Source organism: Vulpes vulpes, chromosome 10, assembly GCF_048418805.1.
Source record: "Vulpes vulpes isolate BD-2025 chromosome 10, VulVul3, whole genome shotgun sequence".
Taxonomy (NCBI): Eukaryota; Metazoa; Chordata; class Mammalia; order Carnivora; family Canidae; genus Vulpes; species Vulpes vulpes.
In genome coordinates, this window is record NC_132789.1 from 44437499 (window position 1) to 44450551 (window position 13053).

Here is a 13053-nt window from a genome sequence, read left to right on the forward strand (position 1 = left end):
AGCCTGATGTAGGGCTCAATCCCATGACCCTGAGATCATGACTAGAGTGGAAATCAAGAGTTGGGTACTCAGCCCAGCCACTCAGGTGCCCCGATACTGAAATTTCACAATTATTCCATCAAACCCATGCAAAGCAAGTAGCTAGTGAATTCTATTGATGATTGGAAACAAGCTCTTGATTCAGAGTTCAGAGCATTAGTATAAAAAAATGATAACTGATCCATTTTGTTTATTAATGAATTTGTAAAATTGGGCATCGGCAAAGCATTTATGGTATCGATATCTGCTTATTATCACAGGTGCTTATTGAGTACATGTTTTATATAGTTTCAGACCCTTTAGGGGAGCTATGCGGTCCGACATTAAATTTATATCTTTAAAACTTGGGGATCCCTGGGTGGCTCAGTGGTTTAATGCCTGCCTTCGGCCCAGGGCGTGATCCTGGAGTACCAGGATCGAGTCCCACATCAGGCTCCCAGCATGGAGCCTGCTTCTCCCTCTGCCTGTGTCTCTGCCTCTCTCTCTCTCTCTCTGTCTTTCATGAATAAATAAATAAAATCTTTAAAAAATAATAAAACTTAAAAGTATTATTGGTCTTGTAAGATGTGATACATGAAATAGCAATAGATACTGGTATGCAAAATAGTATATTCTGAAATATTTGAGTGTGAAACTGACATTTACATATTGAATCGTATTTTCACACTAATTTCCATTTTGTGGAGGCAGCATGGTTTCTTAGAAAAGCACGCAAGCTTGGAATCAGAAAGCCTAAACTCTGGTCCTGACACTAACTAGCTGTGTGGCTTAGGGCACATCACTGTCCCTTCTTTGAACTTGAGTCCCCACATTTGTAAAAGGGATGTTGGGCAGACTAGTTGAGCTTTCTTCAACTCTATAGACGGCATTTTTGTGAAATACTCTCAATGCCAAAGATGAGATTTTTTAGGAAGCTTTGACAGTTGATGGGGTAAAAGAAGTTAGCATGCACTGTCCCTTTAAAACCTAGTCTCTGTTTAAAATAAATAAAATAAAATAAAACCCAGTCTCTGTTTAGTTTATTTAGAAGTCTATTGATTAAAACACTGTCATCACTAGACAGACTACTTTGTCCTATTGGTAGTTCTGCATTTCCTTCCAGATCACTCCAGGAATGGAAGTATGCTTTACACATTGTGTAATGTTCCAGGGTACAGCACGGTGCAAAAGAAACTGCACCTCCAGAGCACCTCACTCATAGCGACATCATCCTGTTCAATTAGAGGTGGCAAAGGCTGGCCTGGCTCCAAAGGAAGACTGTCAATTCCTCTCTTTTTCTGTGTCCACGCTCGGCGGGATGCTTCCTCACGCCCACCTCTCTCCCCCTTGCTGTGACTTTGGCTTCCGCCAGATGTCACACCGCTGCTTGTCACCGCCCAGACTCTCGTCGCTGATTTTGTTGTTTCTGTGTATTTATCACAACTGTTCTCTTTAGCTGTAAAATTTATGGAATTTCACACTTTTCTTAATCACTACAGTGTTTCTTTTTCACGAGAGAGGGAATATACGAGGAGTTGTATATACCAGAGTTGGAAGGCTGGAAATGCTCCACCTAACTTGAGGGAAGTTTGCTTGTGTGTACCATGTACACCCCCACCCCTCCATATGCACAGTGAAACAGAGCTCAGTTCTGCCGGACTTGGGTACTTAGGAAGTCCATTTCAGTCCCAGGGAGAAGTGCACAAGAGATGTGCTTATTGGTTAATTTCCCTAGCTTAAATTTTATCCCTTTTCGCAACCCAAAAAAGGGTGTGTGTGATTTGATTGGTTCTTTATGGGACATCTTGATCTTTTTTTTTTTTTTTTTAATTTTTTATTTATTTATGATAGGAACACAGTGAGAGAGAGAGGCAGAGACACAGGCAGAGGGAGAAGCAGGCTCCATGCACCGGGAGCCTGACGTGGGATTCGATCCCGGATCTCCAGGATCGCGCCCTGGGCCAAAGGCAGGCGCCAAACCGCTGCGCCACCCAGGGATCCCCATCTTGATCTTATTAATGCAGTCAGATCCTGAAAGTGACGTGCTGATTATGGTCATAATAACTACTCTGTATTACTATCTAACAGGCATTTGCATTGGGCACTTTATTATTATTGTCCCTGTCGTATAGATGAAGAAATCTCAAAATGACTTAAAGCTCTCCATTTTAAAATAACCTTATATCATGTATTGTGGGAGAGGGAGTAAAAGGAGAGGGAGAGACTGAATCTTAAGCAGGCTCCTCACCTATTGTGGAGCCTGTTGCTGGTCTCAATCTCACAACCCTGGGATCATGACCTTAGCCAAAATCAAGAGTTGGATACCTAACTGAGCCGCCCAGGTGCCCCTCGTGTGTGTGTGTGTGTGTGTGTGTGTGTGTGTGTGTGTGTGTGTTTTAATTTATGAGAGACAGAGGCAGAGACAAAGGCAGAGGGAGAAGGAGGCTCCATGCATGGGAGCCCGATGGGGACTCGATCCTGGGATTCCAGGATCACACCCTGAGCCAAAGGCAGACGCTCCACTGCTGAGCCACACAGGTGTCCCCCTCATATATTTTTTTAAGGGAGGAAAAGAGCACATTTTCTAGCATTCCCCCTTACACTTGTAAACAGTGGCAAAATTTTGGCAGTACTTTGTTTTAGAAGCTAAAATTCATTTTGAATTACTAGGATGGTTCATTAAAATTTTTTCTTTGTCAATTAGATATATCTTTAAAACTAAGTATTCTGGTGTTTACACTGCAAACGGTTGACGATAATCCTCAGGGCTATGGGCAGAGAATGTCTCATCTAAATGTTTGGATTCATTTATTGGTCATCTGGATGTTTAGTTCAGAATTGTATATAATATTTGGTCCTACCCTTTGTTGTGAAAGATGCCTTGACATTCAAGATACAGTTCTTGTCTTGGGGACCTCATAACTTTGTTTTATTACCTAGACTTGCTATCTAAATAATTAGAATAGTGGTGACAACCAAAGAGTCGATTATATCATGCACAGAACAAGAACTACTTTATAAAGGATAGAGGTTTCCCAGCAAATCTGTCATGAGTGATTAGTGTTTCCATTTCCCCAGAATAATTGGCAGATTCTCACAGGTAAAGCTAATCATGGGATAGAAAGGAATTGATGAAAAAATAGGTAGAAAGTGAGACTTGGCACTCAGATGGATATATCTATAGCAGCAGAAACAGCATGAAAGTACTTAATAAATAAATGGTACTTAACTCTCCAAGTCTGCATTTTTCAGACTTCCAGAAAATCTCTTAAGTCTCCAAGCCTGTGTCAATCTCGAGATAGGTTAGGGTTGGTTGACTGTGAAGTGGCTATGCTCTAAGTTAAGATGTTTGTGAATGTCTTCGACAGTGAATACAATCACCTTGAGGCCTCTGAAACAAGTCAGGGAAGGGGAGGGAAGGAAACTGTCATTCACGGCATTTCTGCCATGTGTCTGGCAGTGTGCTGGGCACTTGTTACTAACATCTCTCTGTGTCCCCTTTTGAAGACACCTATGAGAAATTGTATTTCAGTGCTAGGAGTAAGTGGGCTTCTCCTGAGTACTTGCCCTGTGTATTTCATGGACACCATGAACTTCATAGATGATTGTGTTTCTCTAGTAATAATTTTAGTATTTATTGAGTGTTTACTGTGTCTTGGCACTCTTGGCTTATTGTTTATATGCATGATCTCTTTGAATCTTCACTGTAGCTCTTTTGTGTAGGTATTAGCCCATGTTTTTATTTTTTAATTTATTTTTTTAAGATTTATTTATTTATTTATTCATAGACACAGAGAGAGAGAGAGAGAGGCAGAGACACAGGCAGAGGGAGAAGCAGGCATCATACAGAGAGCCCGACGTGGGACTCGCTCCGGGGTCCCCAGGATCACACCCTGGGCTGCAGGCGGCGCTAAACCGCTGCGCCACCGGGGCTGCTCCTAGCCCATGTTTTTAATGAGAACACTAAGATTCAGAGAAGTGACTAGCTTTTCTAAAGCCACACATTGATTGGTAAGACAGCCACATTTCGAACTCAGGTCTAACTGTACAGTGTAAGCCATCTGTTTCTTCCAAAGATACTTATTTATGCTATTGTTCTCTGCTTCGTTCAATTCTAAGTGCCTAACCTGTAGCCTCATTTTTTCTTTACTTAGCAACCCATGTCTAAAAGGAGGTAGAAATAGAAGGACCCAGGAGTCTAGCAAAAAGCAACAATGTATGTGCATTCAGAGAGAGCTGGCCCTCCATAAACTTGAGTAAATTCTTGGAAATAAGACCTAGTACTACTTTATGACATTTGTCTAGTGATTTTCCTCATCATCTTGTGATACCTAGGCAGTAGCTACATATAAATTAAAACGTGTAATGCTTTCTGGTATGATTATTACTCATTTAAATACTTATTGAGCATGTATTATATGCTTGTATATCATTGAACAAATCATACATAATCCTGCCTTCGTGGAGCTTACAATTGACATAAATATTTGAATTAGGTGAGTTGTAGCTTACAGGTAAGAATTTACCTAAACACACCACCAGTAGTCACACACTGTGTATGCTGTCAGAATAGCACAAAATTGAAGTGCTTGGAAATTGTCTCATTCCAGGAAAGTGGTGAGGAATCAATATGAGGGACTATAACAGTCAAGAAACCCATAACTATGGCTTTGTCACTTTGAACACCATGATTCTGAGAGGAGCAAGAGTGACAGTATACAAGACTTTATTTGAAATTTAAAACAAAACAAAACAAAACAAAAAAAAAAACTAGTGTGAGCCACGGATCTTTGATGGAGCATTGTCAGAAGAATTTCAGAAACTGCAAGTTGTTACACAGATGTATTGATTTAATTAGTCTAGATAACACCATTTATTTATGCTTGAGCATCTCACACTTGGAAAAGTTGGTAATTCAAAGTCACACAATAATTTGTGAGTTTTCTTCTCTACCACGTGTTGTGGCTTCTGAATACCAACTTTGATGAGTGTATCAGATGCTTCAGCATAAATAAATGATATTATATAGACCAGTTTGGCAGTACAGTTTGCTTTTGAAGTTCCATTGATACAGTTTCATGTAAAATCTTTTGGTGGTGTCTTTTAAAATCCCATGTTTTAAACACAGTGCAGTCTCATAGGATGGGCAGGATCCTCCCTGGAGACAGAGCATATCTGAGTTCCGTTGCTTAGACTTCTTTGGGTAGCTGAGCGCATCCTTAACTCACCATTACAACTTGATAAAATTGTTCTGGTTGACTGTACAGTGGTATTTTGGCCCGAGAATGAAGAATAGTAGTTAGCCTCTTAAGAAAAAGATGAACCTTTTTTTTTTAAATAGGTAAGAGACTTTATTATGAAATTTCTTGGATTTGCTGAGATGCTAGAATGCGCATCTCAGCTGTCTGTCTCTCCCCTGCCCCCACTTTCCTTCTCTCTGTTTCCTCTTTGCTGTTCCACTTTGAATCATAACAACACGAAGGTATTCTATGTCGGCCTGATTTTACAGGACTGTTTTCACACTTAGAAAAAATTCTATTAGATATATATTTTTATCTTTAGCTAATTTAAACAGTTTTGTCTTTGTTGTTTAAAGTGGTAAGCTACTAAAAGGAGACTGGGGTATGGCTAATATAGGGAGATTTAGGCAGCATCTTTTCTTTTTTTTTTTTTTTTAATTTTTATTTATTTATGTGAGAGAGAGAGGCAGAGACATAGGCAGAGGGAGAAGCAGGCTCCATGCACTGGGAGCCCGACGTGGGATTCGATCCCGGGTCTCCAGGATCGCGCCCTGGGCCAAAGGCAGGCGCTAAACTGCTACGCCACCCAGGGATCCCTAGGCAGCATCTTTTCTTCCAGAGTTTAGGATGCCTCACCTCTATTATTTTTTCTTACAATACCCCCTGGAAAATGGAAAGGGGAAGGATTAATTAACTCAGTTTTACACATAAGGAAATAAAAACTCATAGGGGTTAAATGTCTTGTCTAAGATCAGACTTACTAAGAACATAGTTGCAGAATGTGGCAGAGAGTGTGGAGCCTGGAGCCTGGCTCAGTGTAGCACACTGCCCACTAGGCAGGCAGGTAATTATTTTCAATAATTCGTCAGTTAAGTCTTGACTGTTGCTGGTCAGTTCTTCCTCTCAGCCTGTCCACCATCTTATCCCCGAGGCAGAAATTTGTTTGCAGCTTAGGGCTACTCTGTAGTCTTTAGGAAATGTTATTAGGATAACTGGCTTGGAGTTCCAAGTAGCATATGGTGTTTTCCTGTGTTCTTCTAACATCTGTTTCTTCAAGTTTCCCAGTGCCCATGTTAATCATTGTTAAAGGAATGTACAGTGTCACTAGCTCTGACTTCTTTATGGTCTATAAAAGGGTGTGTAAATATATTGTTTAATTTAATGTGCATTTAATTGAATATATAAATTTAAGAATGGGCACATAGCCTTGAGCAGAGCCTCACTACCCACTGGAGCAAATGTAAGACAAAAACACATTTTACAGAGAAAAAAGAAAGCCATGTAAAATGGGAATCTCACCACTGATGCCTAGGGGCATAGACAGGCTGACTTTAACATGGTAAATAGCTGGTTTAGAAAAAAAAAATCATCCATTTGGAGATGAAGAGCAAGGCAGACTTAGTCAAGGTTCTTTGTAGAAATTTGCATTAGATTTGCTGGTAATGCAAAGAAAGGACACCTGTTATTACCTTGTATTTGTCTCATTGATATAAGTTACCTTTTAGTTACCTTAGGAGAGCCTTGTTACATGAGAAAAATATTACTAGCATTTCACTTAAATCTACGGTTCTCCTAGTATTACTCTTGCCACAGTCTAACGTATTTATGGACTTCCATTATAACTCCCTGCATTAAAAGTTTAGTGATTTGAAGGATACCTGGCTGGCTGACTCTTGATCTAGGTAGGGGTCGTGAATTCAAGCCCCTCATTGGGTGTGGAGCCTACTTAAAATTTTTTTTAAAACTGAAAAAAAAAAAAAGTATAGTGATTTGACTTAAATTTTTGATACCTACTGTCCTTTCACACCCCAAGAGTTGTTTCTTTAATACTGGGGCATACAGTCTACCACTTGAGATTTTGGTACCCAGACTGAACTTGTTTATTTTGGAAGAGGTAATTGGGGTTGCTGCTTTCTTAGTCTGTGGCCTGACACTCTCAGAACTGTGTGTGTTGGTTTCAGCAATTAGGAAAGATATAAGAGCACCGATGCTTTGCCTTTGAAATGCTTTCATAGACTTTAAGAAGAAAGCAGTTTTTCTTGAATACCTCTAAATGCTCTCAAAGCTCTCCAGAGAAAAAAAGCCAACCTCCCTTTACGTCTTACCACACTCTTGGGCCTTTAAATTCCCCTCAATTTTTACTTTCATCATGACTTGCTTAGCTACTGCTATTTTCTTACTCATCAATAATGGGAATGTTCCCTTTGTCACAGAAAGGGATGTTGGTGTCATTGCTTTGACCGTGTCTTTCTTTCGCAGACCCCGTATCATGTCAACCTCCTCCTGGCTGGCTACGATGAGCATGAGGGTCCAGCGCTCTACTACATGGACTACTTGGCAGCCTTGGCCAAGGCCCCTTTTGCAGCCCATGGTTATGGTGCTTTCCTGACTCTCAGTATCCTGGACCGATACTACACACCAAGTAAGTCCTTGCACTCTAGGTAGGGAGTAGTAGCAGAGTCCCGTCCTGAGTTGCTTCCTGGTTTTATACACTACCCCTTGGAGTTGGGTGGTCAGGGCTTGAATAGTGGATGGATCTTAGGAAGCACATCCAGGTACCTTGTGGAAGCTGTTCTCGCCTGCAGGTCAGTAGGATTATTAAAAGGCTAGTAAAAATCCCTTTTTTGCCAGACAAAAAGAGATACTGTTGGTGTCCAGAGCTGGGGTTTTTTTGTTTTAAAGAGTGTTGGAGTAGTAAAACTAATTTTTCAGTTTTTTAACTCATTTTGTCCTGCCGAGATGCTTATTACCATCTCAGCTATAAAGAATGAGAGAGTAAACCAAATGATTTGTATGTTTGTTTTGAGCTTGTGAGGAAGAACAGGTTCCCCAGCATGACAACTGAGGATTTCTTTGCTTGAACGTTAATGCTTTCGAAGGCCACAAGCCTGGGCCCTTCCCTTGGTTCTCATCACCTAATGGCTGCTCCGCCTGTAAGAAAAAGCTGGCTTTCTACTTGTCAGTGAAATGTTAGCTTGGCAAAGCTTCCGGCACAGGGATGCTTTTGTGCTCATAACTTGTATCTTCTGATTCCAATCCCAAGCTTGACTTTAGCCACTGTGAGCAATAGGCACTTGGGATTTTTCGCTCTTACAGGCTGTATGTGCAGCACAGGGAGCCATTTCTCTCCTTAAGTTCCATTCTTCCCTGTCAGTACAGGAGAAATCTGGCTTCTCCAGTCTTTTTTGGTGCTGCCCTCTCACTCAACCTTAGCCATGCCAGAGGTCTAGGCCACATCCTGAAAAGAATTAGCCTGACCTCCTAGTGACTATTTCTTGATTTGGCATCTGTCAGTAATGCAGCTGACTTGCCCACTGAAACCACGACTAACCACCCCTGAAGCCTAACTGCATAATATGTCATCCCAGTTTGCCATGCTTGTGGACAGTTCCTTTGGTTTCTGTTTTATGAGAGTCTTAGTCCTGCCCATGAATTCTCTTTCCATTGTTAAACTGAGACCCAGCTGGGAAAATGAGACTAAAACTCTGGCCCTATTCTCCTTTCCCCTGATTTGCACCTGGCCTGGGCAGATGGAACTGATTTAAGCTCTGTTCTAAAAGGGGTAGTGGTGGTGGTGGTGGTGGTGGTGGTGGTGGTGGTGGTGGTGGTGGTGGTGCATGTAGGGTGAGGGGGATGGGCTATAAAGAGGCAAGCTGCTGGACCTTCTAGAGGCAGGCCCTGGCCCTGGGAAGCAGAATTCTGTCTTGCTTACCCTTCTCTGTAGCAAATCAATTTGCCACGGCCGGTGGCGGCCAGAGCACGGGGTCTGGGGCGCCTTCCACTGCATATGGAATAAGTTTGTCACAAGCTAAAGATTAGGCATTATTTTTTGTGCCATTTCCGTTTGTGTGACATACTGACCTGAAGAAGTTTGAAATGTAAAAGTGGCAGAGAGCTGGACTTCCTGGCCACACCCTGAGTGCATGGCCTCTGTGTTCTCTTTCAGCCATCTCTCGGGAGAGGGCCGTGGAGCTCCTTAGGAAATGTCTGGAGGAGGTGAGTAGCTCCCACAGGATCCTGAAAGGAATGTTTATCTCCGTTTGCCAGTGTTGTTCCATTCCTCGGTTGCATTTTTCTAATCTTTGCCAGAAGGTATAATAAATACCCACTAACCAGATGTGAACTTGTTACCAGGGATAGAATTTGGTGGGTAACAAGCTGATCTTTTTTTCCCCTCATGGGTTTTCTCCTCATTGATGTCCGTTTTACCATTTAGTTACTTCAAAAAAAAAAAAAGATTCAAATAAATAAATAAAGCAGATTCATGACTACCCCACTCCCATCCCCACCCCCAATTCTGATTCATTTGTCCTGGTGTAGAGCCCGAGTGTTGAATTCACAGTGCCAGGTGATTTGCTGCAAGTGGTAGCTGAGCCATACTTTAAGAACTACTACTGCCCAAACTTTATGCCTATTTTTGTGCCACCTGCAGTTGCCATACTGTCTGCTCTCTCAATAGTGCATTAGTCCTGGAGAGACCCTTCCCTGAGAATTCAAGAGGCCATAGAAAGCCCTGGGAAGCTTTAGACAGAAGAGGAGAGTAGCCTCTAGTTTACAAGTCCTAGGATACAGACTTCACGCATCCCACTACTACTCCTCAGAGTCTAAGGCTTTTGGGGTATGTCTGGGGTATAAGGAAGAGAAAGCATCTCCCTTAGGCTTTTTAATTCTTCTACTGTTCTTGGGGCCTAAGGATAAACTTGAATTTGTGGTCTGATGGCAGTGGGAGGGTGGGAGCAGGTGGGAGCATTGGGCATAATGTCAATTTGCCTCTTACACAGTCCTGTCATTTTCAGTCCACAGTACCCCCTTCTCTCTCTTGTTAGCAAATCCCCTTTCCAAAGCAAAAGCTGAGAATTGACTCATGTGCTTTCTTTAACCATGCAGCTAAGAGGCCATACTAGTCCAACAGTCTTAAGTGTTACAGGAGGCAACTAGAGAGAAGCCACTGGCATTTGAAAGTAGTGCTTTGGGCCTTTATTCACTGTGGATTCTAAGGATGATCATTATAGAAACCTACATTTCCTTGTTGTCACCTTTTTCTTGATTTTGGAGCTTATTTCTGGACACAGGAGTCATCAGCTGGAGGACACTCTGGAAATGGAATGGGTTGTTGGTGCCCAGTTCTCAGCAATAAAGGAGATGGGAAATCTGGGAAGGAGGGTGTAGGCCTGTGGAGGTGGGCATTTCTAGGATACCCTCCTAAGGGAGTACATAGCCTTATGCCTTCCCCCTGAAGACTAAGTGAGGCGTCCAGAAGGGTGGCCATAGAAGCAAAGATTTCCTACAGCTGTGTTCCTCAGTAATCTCTAGCCAGGCTAGAGGGGCCGTTTGCATCCATGCACGTAGAGCGCAGCTCCTTTGGAGCAGCCTCTCAGGTCGGGAGATGTTATTTTAATCACAGGTCGGCTGGGATTGCGGGAGTCAGAGGCAGGGTTGTTCTAAGAGCAGCTCTGCCAACATCCTTCCCACTGTTCTTCCCACCATTCCACTTCCCAGCTACACACACCCAGTCCTTATATAATGTTGGAGGGTGGGGGTGCCTGGAGCAAAATCTGGGGACGTAGGAGTACATTGCTCTGGTCCAAAGCTTATTCCTAGGGCAGTCACTCCTTTGTTGGCTTACTACCTTGAGACAGTTTTAAAAAGCCTGTGTTTACCGGACTGGGGAATAGAGCCTTGACTTGTCTTACTCTCTCATCAGCTGACTGACCAGAGACCAGCTCCCAGCTGCATCTTCCAGGTCCTGCCCACTGCCCCCCAGCCTCCAGCTGCAGTTTGGGCTTTCTTTGGTGTCTGAGTACGGACCGCCCCCAGTAGGATATAAGCTCCACAAAAGCAGGGATTTTTATCTACACGCATGTTGTATGCCCAGTGCCTCAGAGAGCCTGGCCTGTAGTTAGTGCTCAGTAAATATTTTTGACTAATTTTCTTCATGTCTCTCCGCAGCTCCAGAAACGCTTCATCCTGAACCTGCCAACCTTCAGTGTTCGAATCATTGACAAAAATGGCATCCATGACCTGGACAACATTTCCTTCCCTAAACAGGGCTCCTAACCATATGCTGTCCCTCCCACTTGCCAGGGAACTTTTTTTTTTGATTGGCTCCTTCATCTTTTTCTACTCTTTTGACATGTATCCTTGATAGATGGTTAATTCAGAATAAAGCTGAATCTGGATAAATTAAGCACTTTGTGGTTTGAGTCTCAGTTGCCCTAAGACCACCTCAGGACAGAAATGGAGTGAGGATTATCTGGATTGGACTTTTTACCAGGACTGTCTTTCCTTCCGACCCCTTCCCTTCATTAGTGCTTTAATTGCCCTTCAGCCGCTGACAGCCCCACCTTCTAGTTCACTGCCCAGCTTCCTTCCCGTCACTCTTTCATGTATCTTTCTCGCTAATGTCTCATTCCCCTAAAGCAATGGTTCTTTTTGCCCCAAAGCGTAACATTTTAAAAATTAATCAATTTTAATAGGTGATACATACACTTACTAATAAATGCAAATGATATGCAGAGACACATAGTAAAAAATACTACTTCCCCATAATTTGGTCACTTGCTTCCCTTCCTAGGGTAAACTTCATCTACTAATTTCTTACCCTTTCAGATCTAAGTTGTTCCTGTATAAAACCATGCTTGTGCTTGCGCACGCGCACACACACACACACGTCCCCTCTTAAAAATATTTTTAAATGTTCTACACATTTTTTTAGCACTATACTAGAGATTGTCCTGTATCAGTGTGTGTGTGTGTGTGTGTGTGTATAGCTATCTTTTTCTTGTTGACAGTTGGGTAATGTTCTATTAAGTTGTACTATAGGCAGTTAACCAGATCCCTGTTTTACTTCCTAGTTTTTTTTGGAATGAACAGTGTAGATGGTTTTTGGTACCACTAAAACAGTGGTTCTTAACTGGATGTTTGTATCAGAATCACCTGGGGAGTTTTCTGTTTTCTTTTTTTTTGGGGTACATGATGAGGCTGTACTCACTCCCAGAATCTTTTTTAAATCTAAAGGTTTTATCCATTTATTAGAGAACAGGAGCAGAGGGAGGGGCAGACGGAGAGGGAGAAGCAGGCTCCTTGCTGAGCAGGGAACCCATCTCGCTGGATCCCAGGACCCCTGGATCGTGACCTTGAGCCGAAGGTAGATGCGTAACCAACTGAACCACCTAGGCTTCCCTTACTCCCAGATTCTAATTAAGTAGGTTTGGGGCCTAGACAGGAATATTTTTTAAAGCTTCCCAAGTAGTTCTTATCTACAACCATAATAAAATACCTCCGGGTGAAAGTTTCTTTAGAGAGTGGTCCTCAAACTTGAGCCTGAGCCCCAGTCCTCTGGAGGGGACTATGTACTGAGCTGTATTGACACACAGCTTGCTGAGTAAAAAAAAAAAAAGTATTTACTAAGCACTCAGTCCAACCACCATTCCAGTTGATGCTGCTGCTGGTGGCCCAGGAACTGCACTTCAAACCCCATTTGATTTTTTTTTTTTTTTTTAAGATTTATTTATTTATGATAGAGAGAGGCAGAGACACAGGCAGAGGGAGAAGCAGGCTCCAGGCCGGGAGCCCCACGCGGGACTCAATCCTGGGACTCCCAAGATCGCGCCCTGGGCTGAAGGCAGGCGCCAAACCGCTAAGCCCCCTGGGATTCCCCCCATTTGATCTTAAACTAGGATAAGGCCTACTTTATCCAGTTCTCTGCTACTCTTAATACCAGATACAGATAGGTTTTATCTGAAATAAAATACTATCTCTCTAAGATGTTACCTACAGGTTAGAACAGTCATAC

General features: G+C 42.5%; 1 protein-coding gene across 2 annotated transcripts in view; it reads left to right on the top strand.

The window, feature by feature from the left end:
• The window catches only part of PSMB2 (proteasome 20S subunit beta 2), a 32289-nt gene extending 20844 nt beyond the window's left edge, over positions 1 to 11445 (top strand). For both annotated transcript variants that reach the window (XM_025991764.2, XM_025991765.2), the window contains exons 4-6: positions 7518 to 7680; positions 9205 to 9254; positions 11208 to 11445. In XM_025991764.2, the coding sequence (XP_025847549.2) occupies positions 7518 to 7680; positions 9205 to 9254; positions 11208 to 11315 (321 nt within the window). In that variant the 3' untranslated portion in view covers positions 11316 to 11445. The remainder of the gene's footprint in view (positions 1 to 7517; positions 7681 to 9204; positions 9255 to 11207) is intronic.
• The last annotated feature ends 1608 nt before the right edge of the window (positions 11446 to 13053 follow it).